Source organism: Chelonia mydas, chromosome 17 (genome assembly GCF_015237465.2).
Source record: "Chelonia mydas isolate rCheMyd1 chromosome 17, rCheMyd1.pri.v2, whole genome shotgun sequence".
Taxonomy (NCBI): domain Eukaryota; kingdom Metazoa; phylum Chordata; order Testudines; family Cheloniidae; genus Chelonia; species Chelonia mydas.
Genome location: NC_051257.2, coordinates 18,911,583 through 18,932,642, shown reverse-complemented (window position 1 = coordinate 18,932,642; position 21,060 = coordinate 18,911,583). Strand labels below are relative to the sequence as shown.

At 54.6% G+C, this 21,060-nt stretch overlaps 1 protein-coding gene across 2 annotated transcripts in view; it reads left to right on the top strand.

Annotated features, from left to right (window-relative positions):
• Positions 1-21,060, top strand: part of RASA4B (RAS p21 protein activator 4B) — a 51,978-nt gene that overhangs the window by 25,106 nt on the left and 5,812 nt on the right. Inside the window, exons 5-16 of one of the 2 annotated variants that reach the window (XM_037880591.2) lie at positions 1,196-1,325; positions 7,745-7,826; positions 10,207-10,338; positions 11,433-11,524; positions 11,989-12,106; positions 12,995-13,151; positions 15,136-15,200; positions 15,783-15,895; positions 17,044-17,236; positions 18,518-18,655; positions 19,151-19,295; positions 20,598-20,755. In XM_037880591.2, coding sequence (XP_037736519.1) covers positions 1,196-1,325; positions 7,745-7,826; positions 10,207-10,338; positions 11,433-11,524; positions 11,989-12,106; positions 12,995-13,151; positions 15,136-15,200; positions 15,783-15,895; positions 17,044-17,236; positions 18,518-18,655; positions 19,151-19,295; positions 20,598-20,755 — 1,523 coding nt within the window. The remainder of the gene's footprint in view (positions 1-1,195; positions 1,326-7,744; positions 7,827-10,206; positions 10,339-11,432; positions 11,525-11,988; positions 12,107-12,994; positions 13,152-15,135; positions 15,201-15,782; positions 15,896-17,043; positions 17,237-18,517; positions 18,656-19,150; positions 19,296-20,597; positions 20,756-21,060) is intronic. The other variant, XM_037880592.2, reaches the window with a different exon arrangement.

The following is a 21,060-nucleotide window of genomic DNA, read 5'->3' as shown; positions in this document are numbered from 1 at the left end:
GAGCAGAGAGCGAGTTCCGATAAGCCCCCCTGTATTGCAAATCCTTCTTGCCAGGAGGAAACAATCTCCCACCTATATCAGGGATGAGTCATGCAGGTCTCTGGCTGCCTCAGTCCCCCCATCCTTGAGTAGGCAGCTTACGTCCTCGGCTTACCCTTGCCCAGCTGAGCCAGCCGCTAGACAAGGGCAGCGAATGCTGCGTGGGTGGAGGAGGCGGGGAGGGGGAACTCTGCGCTGGCCTCCCTCCTGCATGTGTCTGTCTGGGCAGCTGGGTCCAGCCCAGAGGAGGCTGCAAAAGGGAAGGGAGCTGCCCTATGGGGGGGTCTGTCCGGATTTGTGAGGACTTGGGAACTCTCTGGCTCTTTTGGACGCCAGAGAGGCTGAAGATCCAGGTAAAGGGTCCTGCACCACCCCACTGCCCCTAGCCGTGAGAGGCTTTGGGTGGTTCAGGGGATTGGTAACGGGGTGCCGCGCCTTTCCCCGCTAGGCCGCCAGCTTGGGCCTGGTCCGAGGCCAGAGGTGACTGAATGTCGTTACCCTTTGATACCTCGCCTGCAAACTGAGGTGCTAGCCCGGTTCTTCTGGGACAGGGGCTGCGTGGCACATGCCACCAGCCACTGCTCACGGTAACGGGCACCTGTGTCGGCAGTGGGAAAGCTGGGGTCTGAGCAGGCCTGGAGACCCAGATCTCCTCTCCTTCCAGGTTAGGCGCCAGGCTCGTTGGTGGGAAGGGCTCTGCAGAGAGATGACTTTGGGCTCTAAGCCTGGTACCTTTTGCCAGCATTAAATTCAATGTCAGTCTGTCTCTTGGGGGAGTAGTGTGAGCCGACTGTGTGACACTGTGATGGGTCCGTGGTTTGGGCACTAGCCTAGTGAGGCCTTGTGAGACTCAAGGTCAAGTTCCTGCTCTGCTATAGATTTTGAGTGACCCTGGGCAAGTCACTTAGCTCTATGCCTCAGTTCCCCAGCTGTACCATGGGGATGACAGCCCCACCAGCCCTGCCTCCCAGGGGTGTTGGGAGGAGAAATGCATTAAAACTTGTGAAGCGCTTTGAGATCTCCTGATGGAAAGCCCTACATAAGAGCAAGGTGGTGGTATTATTATTATTTCCTGTGTGGAAAACAGGCCTGACCAGACAAACCCATGGCAGGGAGGCACACACAGCCTTCTCTACCAGCTGTTCTCTCTGTCTAGGCTACAGCGGCTGGCTGAACCTGGCCGAAATCGATCCCGACGAGGAGGTGCAGGGGGAAATCCACCTCCAGATCGAGATCCTGGGCAGCGACGCGGCAAGGAAGCTGCGCTGCAAGGTGTTTGAAGCCAGGTAAGGGGGTGGAGCAAGGCAGAGACAGGCCTGCAGGGAGGAAGCTGCTAATGCCCCTTTGCTCTCCAGGAAGAGTCCAAAGAAGAGCAATGAAACTGATCAGGGGCCTGGAAAGGAGGAGGGGTTTAAAACCTCAGGGCGGTGCAATGTACCGGTAAGGCTCTAAAGGGGCGGGGGCTGTCACAGAGGTGTGTGTGTGTGGTAATAAGCAATATATACCAGGTCGCTGGGGCTCTTCCTTTTACCCTTGCTCATAAAATGAGAAGAAAGGGACGTCCAGTGATGTTGCAAGGAAGGCAGTGTGATCTAGTGGCTGGAACACTGGCCTGGTTCTAGTCCCACCTTTTGCCACTGGCCTGCTGGGTGAGCTTGAGCAAGTCACTTCTCCTCCCTAAGCCTCAGTTTCCCCATCTGTAAAGTGGAGCTAAGTATACTGACCTCCTTTGTAAAGCGCTTTGAGCTCTGCTGATGAACAGTGCTGTATAGGAGCTAAATATTATTACTACCTGGGGTATAATTAACCTGTGGAACTCATTACCACAGGATGTCACTGAGACCAAGAGCTTAACAGGATTTGGAAAAGGATCAGATGTTTATCTGGATATTGAGAAAATTAAATTAAAAAGGATCAGACTCCTCCTGCTTCAGGCCATAGATCAACCACTAGGTGCCTGGGGCTGGGAAGAAACGTCCCCCTGGGGCCAGATTATTCCATTCTGGGGTCTCTTGTCCCTGCCTCTGCAATGACTGCTGTGGGCCCCAGTTGGGGACAAGACGCTGGGCAAGATGGACCCTGTGTCTGCTCCATCCTGGCCGTCCTTGTGTGCACAGCGCCCGCAGCGCACGGTCTGATGCAGCTGGCAGAACAGCAGGAGCTAGATTGAAAAGGCATTTGGCCTGCCTGCCTCTAATGAGGGGTTAATCTTCCCTGTGGCTCCGGCTGCACGCCCAGCTGAGCTCCCTCCACCGCAGGGCTCCCTGTTAAATGAGTCCCAAGACCCCAGCTGCTACAAACGTGACAGGCTGTGGGAGAATCTGGTGCAGGCGGGGGCTACCGGTGGGCAACTGCTGTCTTGCTTTTGCGGTAAAGGCTGCCTTGGCTAGAAGATGACTGGGGGGGTGCGGGGGGTGCCCGATGCTGCTTGAAGGGGTGCACAGCAGGGCAGAAAGGAATTATTCGGGGAGCTCCAAGGGGTGTCACTAGGAGGGATGTGGGGGATGAACACCAACGTTGGGCTGCGGAAGAGGGTCCCCAGGGAAGTGGTGGGAGCCCTGTGGGTTCAGACATCCTGGAGTCGGGCTGGCCAAAGCGCAGCAGAATGTCCTCCAGGGAAGAGCCTGCCCTGGCCAGGGGGGTGGATGGACAGGGCGACTGCACGGGGCTTTCCCTTCTCTGACGCCTGCCATTCTCTCTGCTGCTGCACGTGTTCGGGCTGGGTACCACCCTCCGGGGCTGTTGGGGAATCTCTGTCCCCTGCCCCCAGCCAGGCAGAGGTGTGGGATGCCCTGTCTGCCTCGGGGAGAGGAGGATTTATGCCACGCAGAACAAAGGGAACGTCTTCACTGCAGAGTTAGCCCAGGCCATCGGCCCCGGGTCAGCCTAGCCCGGGTGTGAGCAGCCCCACTGCAAAGCCCAGCCCCGGTGACTGGGCGCTCGCTGGTGCTGCGCTCCCCTGGGGGAGTCGCTAGGACGCCCCATGGCTCTGAGCTGCTCTCTGGTGCTTTCCCAGGGAGTTGTGAGGGGGTTTAGAGTGGGGATGGGTGGGGGCTGAGGGCAGCGCCTGGTTAAGAGCCCGGGTTAACTCTGCGGTGAAGACACTCAGGGGCAGGATAATGTGCTGATATGTGCGAGACCTTCTGGCGACTCGAAAATGCAGGGCCAAAATCCATCCCGCTGGCTCCCGGTGAGTGAACCCAAGGATGGGCCCCTCCTTCCTCCGTCCAGCCTCTGCGTAACCATTTCCTCCCCTGGGGCCTGCGCATCGAGAGCCCCTGGGCTCCGCTCCTGGAGACCACTTCATGTCTGGCCCCGGCTCTGCCGTGGGGCTGTGAGGATTGGGGCCTGCAGGCAGTGCCAGGCTGGCGCGGGGGCCTTCCTGCTGCAGCGTGGGCGAGACTGTGCCAGCTGCTGCTGGGTATTTGCTCCAGGTACCAGCCTCCCCGGGATTAGCCATCTGCCTCCTGAGTCGGGGCTCTGTGACCCACGAAGGCTGCGCAGATGGGAAGCCAGCGCTTTGTTTGGGCAGAGCGCCCTTGAGGCGGCTCTCTCTCGTCCGCCCCCTCAGAGCAGCCAAGCGGCCCAGCGTGCGCTCTCAGCCAGGCACAGGGGGGAGGAGAAGCCCCCAGGGAGCTGCAGGGAATCCGCTTCCCCAAGCCAGTGAGCTGCCTGGAGTTCCCTTCCCTGTGACTCACCGCTCCGCAGGATTCCCCCTCCCTCTCCTGACCTTTCCGCTGGCTCTGGGGGGAGTACCCTGCACTCCCGCAATGACCAGCAGTCCGTCTAATGGCCAGGAGGCTTGTTCCAAGGGCTACGTGGGGAGGGAACAACAGGGCACCTACAGGAGAGATTCGGACACAATTCCCTCCTGGGGTTTGCCAGGCTGCATGGAGCGAATACTCACTGTCTTCAGCCCTGCTCTGAGCCAGGCTGCCTGCGGGCCGGGATCCTTGCAACTGAGCAGCCCACAACGGGAGGCGTATGTTGTCCAAGTGACATTGCAGGGGGAGTTTAGGGAGGAATCTGGTCAGGATCCTGGGGTTTCTCTTCCCAGGGGATCCTAATGAGCACGCGTGCTCAGGGCCTCTCTCTTCTGAAAGGCAGCACGTCCTATGTGACACGTGACCCCCGGGCCATTGGTTCAGTATGCAGTGATTCATATACTCCATCACCAAGTGCAAATCCCTGCAGCAGCCTGGAGTGTAGCTACCCAGGTACTCAGCAGCATTCTGTAGCTGTGGGGTATTATTCCTCTATTAACGAACAATAAGGAATTAATATTCATACCGTGGTAGCACCCAGAGGCCCTGATATCAACCGCAGCCCCTGGGTGTGGGTCTAGTCCCTCTTTGGTGGGGCAGGAGGAGAGAAGGCAGCCCCTTTCTTTGGTCTGTTGGCGTCTCCAATCACTGAACTGCATCATCAAGGAGTCTGCTGGGTCTGTTGGTTGCCCCGTTACTGTTTTACGCTTCATTATTTTCCATGTCTGCTTAACAGGCCACCCCACCCACCCCCGGGCACTTCCCCCAGCAGCAGGGAGCTGGGAGGGGGGAAGTGCCGAGTGCAAATTCTAGGGGTGAGTGCCAGAACCTGCGACTCCCTGTGAAACAAACGAGCCCCTTGTGTGACTCGCTCTGGGAAACGCCTCATTGGCCAACCCTGCATGTGGCTTTGACGCTTCAGGTTTTCCCTTTGCACACGTAAGCCTGGCAGCAGAGGGTGGCTTTTCCTGGCTAGCAGTCAGCGACGCTCCCTGCATGCTGATGGAGCCTGTCGCCTGGCTCCAACCCGCCCTGTGGATTCTGGAAAGGGAGCACTTGAAACACGCTAGGCTCTTTAATTCCCTAATTAAAGAGGATGAGTCTGGTTTGGGTGTCTGGCTATTTTTAGCTTCAGTCCCTCACGATGTAAACTGGCGTCACTCTGCTCCTTCTGGGGAGCTCTGCTGAGGGTGTTGATTTGCACTCGCTGAGGACCCAGCCCGTATGAGTCAGAGAGAGGACTGCGTGGGAATGCGTCTTCCCCACTAGTCTCTTTGTACCTGCCAGTTCTCTAAGGCAAACAATAATACGGCATCCTTAGTAAAATGCCCTGGAGCCCTACGCACATCAACCCCAGTTAAAAGCATCATCCCACAGGGATCTCTGCCATTTGAATTCTGAACAGCGGGGTCGGCTGAGCTCTGTCTTGTTAATAAAGGATAGTGTAGGTGATCAGAAGTGCTTTGACGCAACCGTGGACGTGTTTAGATCCCAGGGAACAACTTGGAGCGTAGGAGGCAGAGCGGACTCGGCTGTAATGAAATGAATATGAAGGGGGTGTCATGGGGGGGGTCACACGCGTGCACACACGCTGTGCTCTGCCATTGAGACTTTGCTTTTGTTCTTTCTTAGCCCGTCATTCTTTATTTTAAGCCATCCAGACTAAAAATACACCGTTGCTCTTGGCCTACGGAAGGCCATAAGCATTTTATTCCCGGTTCGTCAGCACCCCGTGAACAACGTGAACTTTGCCATGGAAAACCTACGTCAGTGGAAGTAATCTCTTGGGCGAGTTTAAAGCAGGCGGGAATTCTCTTGCTAAAGAGAGAGGGTAATAAACTGGGCTGGTTGTTTTTTCAAAACCATGAGGGTTCAATTGAACTGCTCTGAAAAGATATGGGGGATGCCACCTGTGGAAATAGCTAGACACACAAGTTACAGCGAGCCTTAGTTGGAGCGGTGCTTGAATTTTTACGTGGTAAGAAATGACTGATGGAGGGGCGGGTGGAGGGGAGAATGAGGGCACTTTGGGGAAGGGGGCCGGCGTGTGTGTCTTCATCGGTTATAAGGCCAGAAGGGATATTGGTAGAAATATTTCATCAGACAATTCTACTGCAGATTTTGCTGGAATCTGATCAATTTCATGCCTTCTTCCAACACATCCGTGTAAGCAGCTGGGTTGCGTCCGCAGAGACAAAGCACGCACGCAATCAGCAAAGGGTTTGCCTCTTGGGAGGGTGTCTCTAACCAGAGATCAGACCAAGTTACCATAAGCAACAAAAGAGTGAGAACGCTGCCTCATGCTTGGAGTTGGGCACGTTCCTGAAAATAGCATGTATTTATGATATCAATCGGTAGTGTGTGCTTATCTGAAATAATGTATCCCACCTGGTCATGCTGCGTTGAAAAGGATAGAGCAGAAGTAGAGGGGGCTCGGAGACTGGCAACAAGAACGATTAGAGGTCTGGAAAAGAGGGGGGAGACAGGACTGCTTACCTGAGAGAGGCGACACGCTGAAATAATGAATGGTAGAGAGAAGGTAGATCAGGGCCCTTCTGTTCACTCTGTCTTGTAATGTAAGTACAGGGAATGTCGCTGACAGACACACACGAAGAAATAAGTGTTTACCCACCACGCAATTGGCCCGTTGAACTCATTGCCACAAGATGTCACTGAGGCCAAGAGCTTAGAAGGATGGCGAAAAGGATTGGCCATATATATGAATAATGAGAAGGTCCAGGGTTACAATAGCGAGGATGGGGAAAAGGTGGGAAGGAATGTAAACTCTCGTTCTTCCAACGAGCCTCTGACTCATGGGTGTTAGAAAGATGATTCCTCTGAAGCAGCTGATGCTGGCCACTACCAGAGATGGGCTATTGGACCAGTGTAGCAATTCCCATGACCCTGGGAGGGCAGCCTGACCTTCCCAAAAGAGTTCTCTCCCATCTTCCCCCAAGCTCCCCTGTTGTTGGCTTTTCCCTGAGCGCTCATACAAAGAGTGGGGGACCCTGAGCTGGAGTTAGCCCTTCTTTACCAAGAAACAGATGGCACCCCGGGACATCACACCGCTGGCTGCTTTCGGTGGCCAGTCTGGATCACCCAGTGCTCCCAAACCTGCACCTGTCAATGGCCCTACCCCCCCACCCAAGGGGTACTGGGACAGTGTTTCCTGCTCACGCCACAGCCCTGTGTGACATGTACAGGAGCTCTGTGGAAGCAGCTGGTACCCCATGAGGTATCAAGTTATTGCCCTTATCTCCTAGCCCTGACTGGGGCACATGGCAGATCCCTCCCTCCATCCATGACTCCCCTACCTTCCCATCAACATTCACACCAGTTACGGACATGCAGCTTGTTCCCCTCCCTTCCCCTGCAGATGGGCTTCCTTCCTCTGTCCCTGTAGGCACGCAGCAGCCAGGAGTAATGTAGGAGGGAACACGCATTTGAAAGCGGCTTTGGTTAAGTAGCAGATTCCTTTATGGTGCTCACCACAAACTGGCCCCCGTTCTTTTGTGCTTTCGGTAGGAAGAGGGAGGATTTTGCAGGTTCCCCTAAAGCTGCTGGTAGCTCAAGCAGAGCTTAGGTCAGTGGCAGTTCCACAAAAAACCCCCTTTTTTGTTTGACCCACAACAATTTTTTTTTAAATTTCCAACAAAAATGAAACATTTCATTTAGATTTTGAGCTTTTTTAAAAAAATTCTTATTTTTTACGTTGGCTTCAATAAAACTGAAGGAAATTTCTAACGAAAAGGTCACTTTGAAAACGTCCAAATGAGCCCTGTCCGAATTGAGTTTGCTTCTGGGCCGACACCGATTGGCGAAACGTTTCGGTCGACCTTTATCTGCATTTTGCACTGACTCGTTTCCGTTGAAAAAGATTGCCAGCTCTAGTCAGAAGCTCTTTTGTGCTAAGGCCCTTCTGATTCCTCCTCTCTCCTCAGGGATTTGGCTCGGAAAGACCGGAATGGCGCTTCCGATCCCTTCGTCAGAGTTCGCTACAACAGCAAGACCCAGGAGAGCTCGGTGAGTCGAGAGAGCAGCTTGGGGTGTTGATCCCATTGTGGGGACAGGGAGGAGAGCGGCCTGTGCTAGAAACTCCCTTCTGCCTTTCCCTTCCCCAAGGGGAGACCCAGGGATGCAGTCAGCCGCATGGGTCATGTTCGTAGCACAGCGCCCTTCATGGACGCAGCATCCAAGGTTACTCTTGGATGGGTCAGTTAGCAGTGAAAGTTACACGTGAGCATCACTGGGACCAGAGCCCTAGGAGCCTCGTTCTGTGCAGAGGTTGTGTTGGTGCTAATGGGATCATAGAATCATAGAATATCAGGGTTGGAAGGGACCTCAGGAGATCATCTAGTCCAACCCCCTGCTCAAAGCAGGACCATTCCCCAATTTTTGCCCCAGATCCCTAAATGGCCCCCTCAAGGATTGAACTCACAACCCTGGGTTTAGCAGGCCAATGCTCAAACCACTGAGCTATCCCTCCCCCCGGATGGCTCGGGGTGGTATACGTCAGGCCAGAGTTTGGCCCTGGTCGTGTTCAGGACTCCAGGAGGAAAGCCGCTCGGGTGTGGCGCTATGAGCCATTTCAGTGACGTTATTTCAGGTAGAAGACGAACTGCCTCAGGATTTCCTCTCGGGATGGGCCTGAGCCAGACTCCTGAGGTCTGAACAACCCCAGGCTTTGGGGGGGGATTGGCACCCCCAATTGAAATGTTGTAGCGTGGCCCCATTTCTAGTGCCCTGTTGGACTCCTGTCGTTGCCAGCCTTGCAGCTCAGCTCTGGTGGCACTGTCTGTATCCGACCTAGGCCTCTTTGCAGTGACCTAGTACGGGAGTGTAAATTTCGCTCCAGACATGGGCATAGCCTCTCAGTCCAGGTCAGCACCTCCGGTTTAGCAGAGTGGGGACTATCAGAACGGTACTGTCTGATCACGGGGAAGTAGTTATGCCCATCTGGGGAACGGATCCAGGTGCTCTCTAGACGTACGGCAGGAGGGTAAATGCAAGGGAGGGGGAAGAGCAGCTGAAGCTAAATGAAGAACCAATGGCGATAAACTGACCCTGAAAAAACGGAGGCTGGAAATTAGAAGGTTTCTGACTATGAGAGGAGCGAGGCTCTGGAATCCAACAAGAATAGTGGGGACAAGAAACCTACCTGGTTTTAAGGTGGAGCTTGATAAATTTAGGAGTGGGATTGTATGGGCTTGCCTGCAGTAACCGCGTGCTACACTCCATGACCCAGGAGGTCCCTGCCCGTCCTGTTCCTGGATGGCAAACGATGCATAGGAACTGTTTTCCTGTGGGAAGAAGTCAGCAGACTGAGAGATCTGCTGACGCTGGGAATGGAAATGTAGGTAGTTTAGACCTAAAGTTTAGCTTCTGTACAGTTGGGATTTTTTGTTTGTTTGTTTTTTAAAGAAAAAGTTTTACCAGAGCTGATAGGAATAGAAATGATTGCCCAGTTACAAAGCACAAAGGCATCAGTACTGACCACCACAAACGTCCCCTCAAAAATCACGAGATTTGGTTTAAAGAAAGAAAATTGGGTTTTTTATTTGCCTTGGGTGTTTTGAACCTTTGGGTCATGTTTTCGCCCTTGTGAGCTAGAAACTTACTTTTATAAAAGGAAAGCTGTGATTTCTCCCCCCCGCCCCCCCAAATCACATGACTCCAGGAGCTGGGGCTTTCAGTGAAACGTGACCTGTGACAAGACTCCCTATGAAATCACAAGAGTTAGTAACACTGTGTCATTGCAACACGGGGCTGTGAGGAGTGGGGGTTAACAATTGTGTTTGGGATCTAAACCTGCTGTAGTGCATGAGAATCAACGGCCTGAATTCTCAGTGACACTAAGTCCACGTTATACCACTCTAGGAGGGAAAAGAGGCCTTCCGGTGGTCTTAAATGTAAATGTATATGCATTTGAGTGCCCCTTTAGATTGTCAGAACCATTTTATAACCGGCTGCCCCAAACCCCTGGGCTCTCACCACTCCTCAGCTCTGAGGTGCTGGAGATCTAGCTCTGGCGACTGTGGCTTGAGGCCGTCTCTGCAAATGCAGGGCCTGATATTCCCTGTCCTGTGCCTTGCGTGGTCACTCACGCTGTGCAAAGTGGGCGTGAGGTGCTTTGCACTGATGCAGACGACCAGGCAAGGTGCAGAGCCGCAGTGAATCAGGTCAAGAATCAAGGCCGGGAAGAATAATCTAAGGGCTGTTAGTGACACAGGTAAGAACATTCTCTCTTTTTTTAAACAAAAAAACAAAACAAAAAAATGTTTCCCTTTTAATTTGCTTGGTGACTCGGTGAGATGCTGTTCCCTTGTCCTGAGCTGCTTAGTGGAGCATGACAGATCCCTCTGGGGAGGGTGATGAAAGCTGTACTGCTTTGCCTTGCCCAAAGGTGGTCAAGAAATCCTGCTACCCCCGCTGGAACGAGACCTTTGAGTTTGACCTGGACAAGTCGGCCACAGAGAAGCTCTGCATTGAGGTGTGGGACTGGGATCTCGTCAGCAGGAACGACTTCCTGGGGAAGGTGAGGGGCGACCGCCGGCTGATCAGAGCCACCTCCTTTGGCCTGGTTCTTATACAGTCAGTAGGATTAATATTTAATAAGCTTCATGGATCAGACACAGGGCTGTGAGTCAGACACCTTGGGGGTCTGGTTCCAGCTCCACCACTGACTCTTTCTGTAGCCTTGGTAAACCCTGTTGCCGCACCATGCCTCAGTTTCTCCCATCTTTGAAATGGAGGCAGGATGGCCCAGTGGTCAGGGCGCTAGTCTGGGACTCAGGAGACCTGGAATGAATTCCCAGCTCTGCCACAGCCTTCCTGTGTGGCCTTGAGCAAGTCCCGTAGCCGCTCTGTGCCTCATCTGTACCAGGGGATGACAGCACCGCCCTGCCTCGCAGGATCAATGCATTAAAGATGGGGAGGGGCTCAGGAACTTCCCATCACTGTAAAATCAGAGTGAGAATTAGATGCTTAGGTAGAAACACCTAAGTTAGGATGAAATAATTCTCCCTTCCTTTGTACAGTGCTGCCAGCCCCTCGGTGAAGTCAGGTAGAAGGTTAAGTATTTTCATTATTATTTTATCCAAACCACTGAAGTTCCAGGGCACGCTGGGAGTTCAGATAGAAGCGTCTGGTTCTGGGCCATCTCTAGGCTAACCGCAAGCATCCTGAGCATGGCCTGGCGGAGGAAGGGGGCGTTCAGGATTCAGAACTGCACCAGGTGTCAGTTCCCACCTTTGCCACAGCCTTCATGTGGGACTTCGGGTGGGTCACCCGATCTCTCTGGGTCTCAGCTCCCCATCTGTGAAATCCTTTCTCCCACCCCGTGTCTCTCTTTTCTGTTACACTGTAAGCGCCTTGGAGGAGGGACTCTCTCATTCTGTGCATGGACAGCGCCTAGCACCCTGGGGGCCCTGATCTCAGTTGCTGCCTCCTAGGTGGTGGCGTAATATGTGCAGTTGGCCATGGGAACGAGCTAACGGTGAGAGAAGTAGCTGGTGAGACTCGTTGGAACTATTCCAGAAGTGATTTGCTAGCGAAAGTGCCCTGTGGTAACCCAGTCAGGGAGAGGGTTACATTTTCCTTGCCAGCTTTCTCCTCCTGTGTTCTTCCTAGGTGGTGTTTAATATCCAGGGGTCACAGACTATTCAGCAAGAGGAAGGATGGTTCAGGCTGAGGCCAGATAAATCCAAGCCCAGAGTGGATGAGTGAGTCTGTCATTATCCAGTTACGTTTTCTTGCCATAAAATGCAGAGAGAATGCCAGGGGATTCGGCAGGGGGTGCTGTCCCTCCTAGGCAGTGCTGACCCCGCCGTTCCTGGGGCTTGCAAGGCAGGCGACGCAGTAGGGGGCGCTCTCCCCTCTGCCTCTGTATTTCTGTGCCAGCCTTTCCAAAGGGACGCCCGTCCGTGGTGTTTCTGCGCACCACGATCGGGTGGGTGTCCTCGTGGGTCCTGGTACATGTGGTATCTCATAGGAACATAAGAACGGCCCTACTGGGTCAGACCAAAGGTCCATCTAGCCCAGTATCCTGTCTTCCGACAGTGGCCAGTGCCAGGTGCCCCAGAGGGAATGAACAGAACAGGTCATCACCAAGTGATCCATCCCCTGTCGCTCATTCTCAGCTTCTGGCTTCTCTCCACGCTTTGGTTCTGTGCTTCATCCATTTCAGAGGCAACCTGGGCTCCCTGCAGCTGCAGGTGAGGCTTCGAGATGAGACAGTGCTGCCAGGCAGTTACTACCAGCCTCTGGTCCAGCTGCTGTGCCAAGAAGTAAAAGCGGGACCCAAGGTGAGCTGGCTGCACCACACCATCTCACGCAGGGCAGAGCTGGGAGGCTGCTCAGCTGGGCACATGGCTAATATTTCCTGGCATCACCCCTGTTCAAAACAGGAATTCAAAGTCCTAGAGTTTTAAGGTCATTCTGATCATCTAGTAAGAGCTCCCGGTCAGCCACCCTGCAGGCCGCAAGTGGCTCCTGTGACTCGCAACGAGCTACGGAGCCTTTCACTTCAAGGTTGGTAGTGACCAAAATATCATTCCCTGCTGATGATCAGCTCATTTCAGGCCATCAGCCAATTACCATTCGACATCTGCTCAAGGCCCCCACCAATTCTTCTCATGCCATGACGGACATCCCAGACATAGCCCCGCTAGACTGATTAACCATCATCTGTTTGTATTGTGATAGCCCCTAGGAGCCGGAGTCCCAGCCCAGGACCCCATTGTGCTAGGTGCTGTACAAACAGAGATGGCCCCAGCCCGAAGCAGCCTACAGTCTAAGTAAGGCGTTTTGGTGCGGCTGCATGGGGGAAGCTAGTATAATCCACACTAAGCAAGTGCGGTCTTTGTCTCTGTCCAGTGGCTGGCCCACATAAGAGGGTAGCAGTCTACTACAGCTGGCAGCTAAGGGAGTCACTCCTGTAGCTCATGTGGCAGAGGCTTGTGCTTTTATCACTGATGATGCAGGGTTTCGAACCCCACTGTCAGGCCAAGCGGGGTTGGTTACCCCAGTTCTGCCAATGCATAGGCTGTACTCGCTCTGTAGACAAAGGACTTCAGCCTCCAGAGCTGCCAGCTGCCAAGAAAACTCCCCAAAACCCAGTGTGCCCTGCCGAGGGGGAAGGCCTTATCCTGCCTGCCTCTTCCACTCACTGCAGCCCCTGCTTCTCTTCCCAGCAGGATGGGAAGCTTCATTTAATCACCCTGATCGATGAAACTACAACGGCGGAGTGCAGACAGGAAGTGGCCATCAACCTCGTCAAGCTCTTCCTAGGCCAAGGCTTGGCCAAAGAGTTCCTGGATCTCCTCTTCAAGCTGGAGCTGGATAAAACAGGTGAGGCACGAGGATATGGGGAGGAGCCTGTTATTACACTAGCAACAAGTGACCCAGCTACAGTCTAGCGGATAGAGCACTGGACTGGGTTCTATTCCTGGCTCTGCTGGGTGGCCTTGAACAAGTCACTTCCCTGCTTTCTGCCTCAGTTTCCCCACCTGTAAAGTGGGATAATGCTATCAACCTTCTTTGGAACGTGCTTTGAGATCTACTGATGAAAGGGGCTAGGTAAGAGATAAGTGGTGATATGGGGATGTAAAACTAGCAGGAATTCACAAACCATTTTCCCCCTGTCATTTACTTGTCCTCTTTCACACCCGGTGATTCCATTAAACAACACAAGTGTTTCTAGTTAAGGGGCAGCCTGTTCCATGTGTACGGGATAGACGAGTGTCCCGAAAGCCAGGTGCGTGTCCTACAGCTGCTCTGTGCTGTGAGCCCGGTTCTCCTCTCGCTTACTCTGATGTAAATCCGGTGCAGTGCCACCGCGGTTACAAGGTTCTCTCGAGGCTGGTTTGTTTACCTGGCTCTGAGTATGTAAGTAGGGAATACAAAGAGCACCATCTACTGGCAAGTAAGAAAATGGGACATTGTTCGTAAGCAAGATAAAGTCTGGTGCAAGTGGCTGCTGAAGCCCCAGCTCTGAACAAGTTTAACTGCGCTAGCAAGAAAGGAGAATCTGTCCAAGGGGCGTCTGTGGCCGCTGTCCCTGGAGGATCTCAGCACCTCCCCATCCTTAATGGACTCAACCTCACAGCAGCCCTGGGCGGCAGGGCAGGACTGTTCTCCCTTTGTACAAAGGGGGACCTGGGGCACAAAGAGACTAAGTGACTTGCCCCAGGTAATGCAGGAAGCCTGTGGCAGAGCAGAAGAATTGAGCCCCGGTCTCCCATACCCTGGGCTGCTGCTCTAAGCACTGGGCCATCCTTCCTCTCAGAAGCAGGGGGTGGTGCCCAGAGTTTTTCATCAGACTGTCTTTGCCCTTCCCCAGCCAACCCCTTCTCCCCCCATCATCCCCTAAGTCTGTCCCAAACACGGTGACGTTTGATTTCAAACCCACAATGTCCCTGCAGGCTTCGGATGAATCAGGGTCAGCTGCCCCGGCCCATGTGAGTTTTGTCTGTCAACCTCCAAACAGCTGATGATGCAGAGAGGTCACAGACAAGGGGCTGGATGGCTCTGGAGTCTGCTAATGGCACTGAATTCTAAAACAGGCCAAACCCCCTGGAACTGGCTAACCCCCCACTTCGGGGGTGTTCTGGTCTGGAGGCAGGCTTCAGGAAGAGCTCTCTTCTCCTAGTGACCAGGGCTAATGTCTGCTGGCCAGGATGGAGCTACAAAGCTTGACAAAACCCTGGCTGGGATGATTTAGTTGGGGATTGGTCCTGCTTTGAGCAGGGGGTTGGACTAGATGACCCCCTGAGGTCCCTTCCAACCCTGATCTTCTATGATTCTACTCAAAGGGGGGAGTCACAAGGGAGGCAGTACCACATGTGGAATTCTGTCACCCCTTGATTAATAACGTTGCTTTGGGAGACGTGGGTCCAAGTATCCAAGTGGGGCTGATCACCAATAGCCTGGAGGGTTGGTTCAGCTCAGCACTTGAGGCTGAACGTTAGTGAGAATTAGGTGTCAGGACTGCTTATGAGAGTCACCCCCATTCCCACTGGGCCGGCTGGGCTGGAAGTGCCAGGAGACCCTGCCATGATGGGAATGCTTAGAAACTGCAACGGGGATGATGATAAAATAATTGAGGGGGGGGACCTGAATTTTTCCAAGGCCCCCAAAGGGTCAGTTCAGGTTCGACTTGAGCTCCAAAGTGAAGCTTTGGGTTGTTTTTCTTATTTTATCCAAGCGCATTCAGGCTGGCCTGCAAGACACGCCCTAAGCGTGCGATACGCGCCAGGGAAATTCTGCTCCAAGTGACCAAAGCCGGGGGCTCTGGCTCCTCAGGTCTCTCATGGGTGACGCTCTCATTTTTCAGATGAGCCAAACACGTTATTCCGGAGCAACTCCCTGGCTTCGAAGTCGATGGAATCCTTTCTGAAGGTGCTGCCCTGTGCTCTGCCCGCCGCATGTTATATCCTGGAGTGTGTTATCAGTCTTGTAATATCCACACACGCCAGGCAGGGAGGTGACCTCCTAGATAATCGAGTCTGGCCCCCCCTTTAGTTGCCGGCTTGAAACCTGCTCCACAACTCACCGCTAGAGCTGGGGCTGAGCTGAAACCCTGTGACCGTGGGGAGTTTGGATCCAGATCTTTACTCTGCAGCCCGCCATTATCTCTGTAACGGGCCAAGACAAACACCCAGCTCTGGGACCAACGAACTGGGAGGAGACCAGGGCCTTGGATCCCTGTAGCTGGAGTCCATCTGTAAATGTTAGACACCCCCCCCCCCCCGCCCCATCCTCCGTGAGATAGTGGGGTGGCCCCTGAGACTTTCTTTGGCCAAAGGGCTGCAGTGGGGGAGAGATCCGGACACGCGGTGTGGATCCAGCTTTGCCCTTCGGATGCAGGACTGGGCCCGTCTCCTGATGGCTGTAAATGCTGAGGGGGGGAGAGAGCGTGTGTGTGTCTGTGTGTGCGAGCTGCACACTTCTCTGCTTGCCTCACTGGCCGCCTCTCCTTAGGTGGCAGGGATGCAGTATTTGCACAACGTCCTGGGGCCGACAGTGAATCGAGTCTTTGACGAGAAGAAGTACATCGAGTTGGATCCCAGCAAGGTGGAGATTAAAGAGGTCGGGTAAGCGGCAGTGCCGGGCGTCGGGCAGCTCCCGGGGCAGGGGACGAGAGTGGCAGAAACCAAGAGCCATGTTCTGGCTCCGACACGGAGGAATGTGGCGCTGATGTGTAGGCTGCTACCCATGACTGCCCTGGTGCCAGTGAGGTGCCAGCCACCCCGCCCTAAATCCACGCTGCTGCTGGAGCTGACAGTGCTCCCTGAACGTAGGGGATGCGTGAGGCTGGATGCTCCTCTCCCCTGGCTGTAACTCCCATGAAGACCTGACGCAAGTGAGATCAGGCCCACGATCTTTAGGAGCCAGAGCCTCTGGGTATGTCTACACAGCAAACAAAACCCCACGGCAGTGAGTCTGAGCCCAGGTCAGCTGACTCGGGCTCATGGGGCTTGGGCTGTGGGGCTAAAAGAGCAGTGTAGACATTCGGGCCCAGGCTGGAGCCTGGGCGCTGAGACCCTCCCCCCTTGCTGGGTTTCAGAGCCCGGGCTCCCACCCGAGCCTGGACATCAACACAGCTATTCAACGCGAGGCCAAGTCAGCCGACCTGGGGGTGGGGGGGCTTGCTGTGTAGACATACCCTAAGGGGCCAGCTGGTGTCGTGTGGCATCACTCCATTGACGTCAACGGATCTACACTGACTGACACCAGCTGAGGATCAGGCCCTAGATTCTGTGTGGATCACAAACCTGCCTAACGTTCCCTCTCCAAACAGAGCATTCTCCTAAAGCCTGTAACTCCCTGGCTGCAAATCTCTCTCTTTGCTCTGGGCCCCTGGAGGGGGCCAGTAAAGGAATCCCAGGGCTAGAGAGGAGCCCAAACCAAACCTCCGGCTCACTCCTGACTTTGTGTCTCAGGCCTGTCTCTAAACAGAGCCACACAGATGCCAGGGGATTGGCTGATGACTTAGGAAGAAGGGAGCTAACTCACCCGGCGATGGTCCAGCTAGTTCAGCGTCCTATATCCCACGTCACGCTGCACTAGACTCTTCAGGAGCAATCCTTCCTGACCCCAGCCGGTGGCCAGCATGTGTCCTGAAGCATGTGGATTGGCAGCCCCACACTGCAGCTGTGTGGCTGCAGAGACCACTCATGCTTACGCACACGGTCTCCCCCAGTGTGCGTTCCTGACTGTGTCCCTGCGGCTCGCCCGGCAGGTGCTCCGGGCTCCATCGGATCCAGACGGAGAGCGAGGTGATCCAGCAGAGCACCCAGCACCTGCAGTCCTACCTGACCGACCTGCTCATCACCATCGCCAAGTCGGTGAGGACATGTCCTGCCACCGTCCGCGCCACCTTCAGGCAGCTCTTCAAGCGGGTCGAGAAGCACTTCCCGGAGAACAAACACAAGGTTGGTTGCCAGGCCCTCCCCATCCCTTTCTGTCACTGGCCCAGAGGGAGGCCAGCCCAACACAGAGACGGGGATGGTGATGTTTCACTGCCAGAGAGACCGTGACTCTCCGGGGGGACCTGGCTGTCCCGTGCTGTGGCTGGCTTCCAACAGGGCATTGGCAGAACAACTTAACCCACCAGGCAGCAGCTGCCCAGAGCCTGCTGCTCAGACACAGCAGTGATGGGAAGGGGATGGCCTTGGCTGGAAATCGCAGCCTTGTTTGAGTCTGGACCAAGATGGGGCCCCAGTGCAGGGCCCGCTGAGGTGGGAGCTGCAAGGAGCAGCACTGTGGTTCAGTGGGGGGCGCTCTTCACTCTGGGCCATTAATGAAGCAATGGTGGCCTGCAGGGCTGGTCAGAAATTAAACTGCTCTGTGATGGAAAATGGGGTTTTCGGCTAAATACATCCCTCCCCCCCCCCCCCCCCCCCCCCCCCCCCCCCCCCCCCCCGACACACACAGGAAGCGCCGTGGAGAATCTTGATTTTTTGTCAAAAAACTGATATATCTTGATTTGGATTAGCCTGCCTTGGCGCCGTATGGGAGTTGTAGTGCGGTTCCTCATATCCCCGTTCTCCTTGGCTGTTCTACATGTCCCATGATGCACCAAGGCCAGGGAATCCCACGATGTACCCATTCCAAGAGGGAATACTGTGGGGCATCATGGGAGATGTAGTCCAACCAGGAAGCTGGACCAATATAGGAGAATAGGAGAGCATGAGGCACTGAACTACAGCTCCCATGAGGTACCATGGCAGCAAATTGAAATGTACCAGTTTTCAGATTTTCACTGAAATGACAAAATTCTCCAGGGAAAACTGAGATAAAAATCGTTCTCCCCACCCTCCTTCCATCTGAATTTTCTGCAGGAAAATACTGCATTCTGACTGTCCCTATTTTTCCAGCATGGTGCATGTCTCCCTGAATTCCCCTTTGACAAGGCAACCAATAGTGGGGAAGAATCCTGCAGGCAACTTAAACTGCAAACAGCTGGCATGTTTGTTCTACCCCAGAGGTGGCTGCATTACAGTGGCAGGCTCTATATTTGCTAAAGCACTTTGTGATGCTGCTGGCCCAAGGAGGCTCGGGGGGCCTGATTCTGGTTGTGCTTACACAGGGATCAGCTGACAGACACATACCATCCCCCTGGGAGGCCTAAGTTGCTGCTATTGGTATTTAATGAGCGATTTCCTTCTCTGTCTCCCTGCCGACACCCCTCCCTGACCACTCTCCTCCTGCAGAACGTGAAGTTCATTGCCGTCACCAGCTTCCTTTGCCTCCGCTTCTTCTCTCCTGCCATCATGTCCCCCAAGCTCTTCCACCTGCGGGAGAAGCATGCGGATGCCCGCACCAGTCGGACCCTGCTGCTCCTAGCCAAGGTAAGTCCCATGTTGCCCCAGGCTGCGCTCCATTTGATGTAGGGGGAGTGTCTGTGTCCATAAGGGACCCTGCCAGCACTTCCCAATGCAGCATTTCCAATCGGCTATGCCAAGGGGCTGGCATGGGAGCACAGGCAGTATTCCACCAAGCAGCCCTCACTGCCTGCTGACCCCGTGTGTCATGCTCCCCTTGGGTGGGAGGTGGCAGTGGGGTCAGCTAGCCTTCCTGCAGCTCTCTGAGTGAGGCCAGGACATTCGGGGGACTCCAGGCAGCAGTGGGCTGCATCAGCCACTCACACAGCCAGAGAGAACCACAGAGTCTGCTCGTGTCCAGCTGCCCATTTCTCTACAGCAGGGGACTGAGAATCAGGACTCCTGGGTTCTATTCCTGCCCTGATGTCAGGCAGAGTGTAACTGCCCCAGCTTTGCCCGGAGCACACAGCTGTGGGCAGCTCGGGTGGCGTGCTGTGATCCTTCCCTCTCGTTTGGTGCCAGGCTATCCAGACTGTGGGGAACATGGACGCTGCGGCGAGCCGGGCCAAGGAAGGCTGGATGGCCCCTCTGCAGCCCACCATCCAGCAGAGCATCTCCCAGATGAAGGAGTTCATCACCAAGCTCATAGACATCGAGGAGAAGGAAGGTGAATGGATCTGCTGGAGCCAGTTGGTCTAAGGACCCCACACCTCGCTCCATCTGGCTTGGGGGGATTCGCCGTCACTGGTGTGGCTTTGGGCTGAATCCCTCTTCTAAAAGCATAGCAGCTTCTGGCCCCCACAAGTAGAACGCTGGGACTCTCTCTCTGCTTAGCCTAGATGGGTAGAGCCAGGTAGATCAGACTGGGACCAATGAAGTAGCCTGTGTCACAGGTCAGGGGACCTGTATTCCTGCTCCATGGTTCAGCAAAGACACCCACTTTTAGGCTTTGGGCCCCAGCCACCCCCTGTCTTGGATGGGACCCACATCTCATGCCCACCTGAGTCAGGTTTCCCCAGGTGATACAGTCCCCTGCCTATGCTGTGATAACCCCAGCAAGCCAGACTGTCTAAAAGGTCAATGTCTGCACTTTGTTTCCCCTCCAGAGGCTAGGACAGGAGAATTTCCCATGGTGATCAGGTACCACACAGCCCTTTCTAAGCACACACACTGTTCTTCAGGTGACAGCATGAAAAACAATAAAAATAACCTACACGTGTACTAATACAGTTACCTGAGACCAGCTCCAGCAAGGGGTGATCAGTCTGGCCGGCGATTGGTCCTTCGCACTGCCCCCAGGGGGTTTTCTGTGGTTACAAGTCATGGCGGCCTCTGCTCAGAACACATACATAGGTTAGCCTTTCCTGTATACAGCTGGGGCCTTTGGCTCATGCAAGAGTGAACCACAGACACAACCTCTCTCCTCAGGGTGGGGCTGCAGAAGATTGGGGCTTTGCATAACCAGAGGGGGGTACGTTGGCGCGTGCGCGCACACACACACACTCACAATCTCTCTCTCTCTCTCTCCCTGGGCAACCCAGTTAATTGTTTGTCCCCAAAGTTCATTCTTGTCTGGCTCATTGTTTCAAATGCTCCCTGGGAGTGCAGAACACTCCCCCGGGTTCACACTGGTCCCGTCTGCCCCAAGGCATTACGTACAATCCCACAGCGATACATAAACTTTGCATTCTTAATACAATGGACTCCAGTCCCAAGAAGGATTTCCAGGGACAGTGCAGGAAATGGCCATCTTTGTTGCAGGCGGCGCTGCCTGCAGGTGGCGTGCTCCAGCAGACAGGGCACCACCTTGGGAAGGAGACCTGCATGCTTGTCCCAGCCGTGCTGCGTGCCCTGGTTGTGAAATGTGAATCGCTCTGGGAGACTCTGCTCTGAGGTGCTTTGAGGTCTGCAGCTGCCCGGGGGCTAAGTGGCAGCTGTCTGGTTCTGAGGGCGTCCCTGTTGCTTGCAGAGGCGGACCAGCCGAAGGCGCAGACGCTGGTTGTGAAGGAGGGGCCTTTATTCATCCACAAGAGCAAAGGCAAAGGGCCGCTGCTGTCCTCCTTTAAGAAACTCTACTTCTCGTTAACGAGTGAGGCCCTCAGCTTTGCCAAGACACCCAACTCCAAGGTAAGGGGGACACACCCTGCCATTAGCGGGGAGTGGTTTGCAGCCTGGATGGGCCCAGCTCAGGGAGGCAGCTGCTGGTCCCACGTCTTCGGTTGGGCTGCACTGATCGTGGAAGAGAAGTGGCTGTGGGGCCTCAGGTGGACACTCGGCTTTGCCTGGACCAGGCGGACAGATGGAAGCTGCTTCCCTGCTCAACCCCCATCCCAGGCTTTGCTGCCAGGGTCGCCGTGAGCCCCCTGGGAGCACTGCGCTCTAGGGGATATTCAAGGCAGGGCACATTCCCCCTGACACATGGCAGTCACACG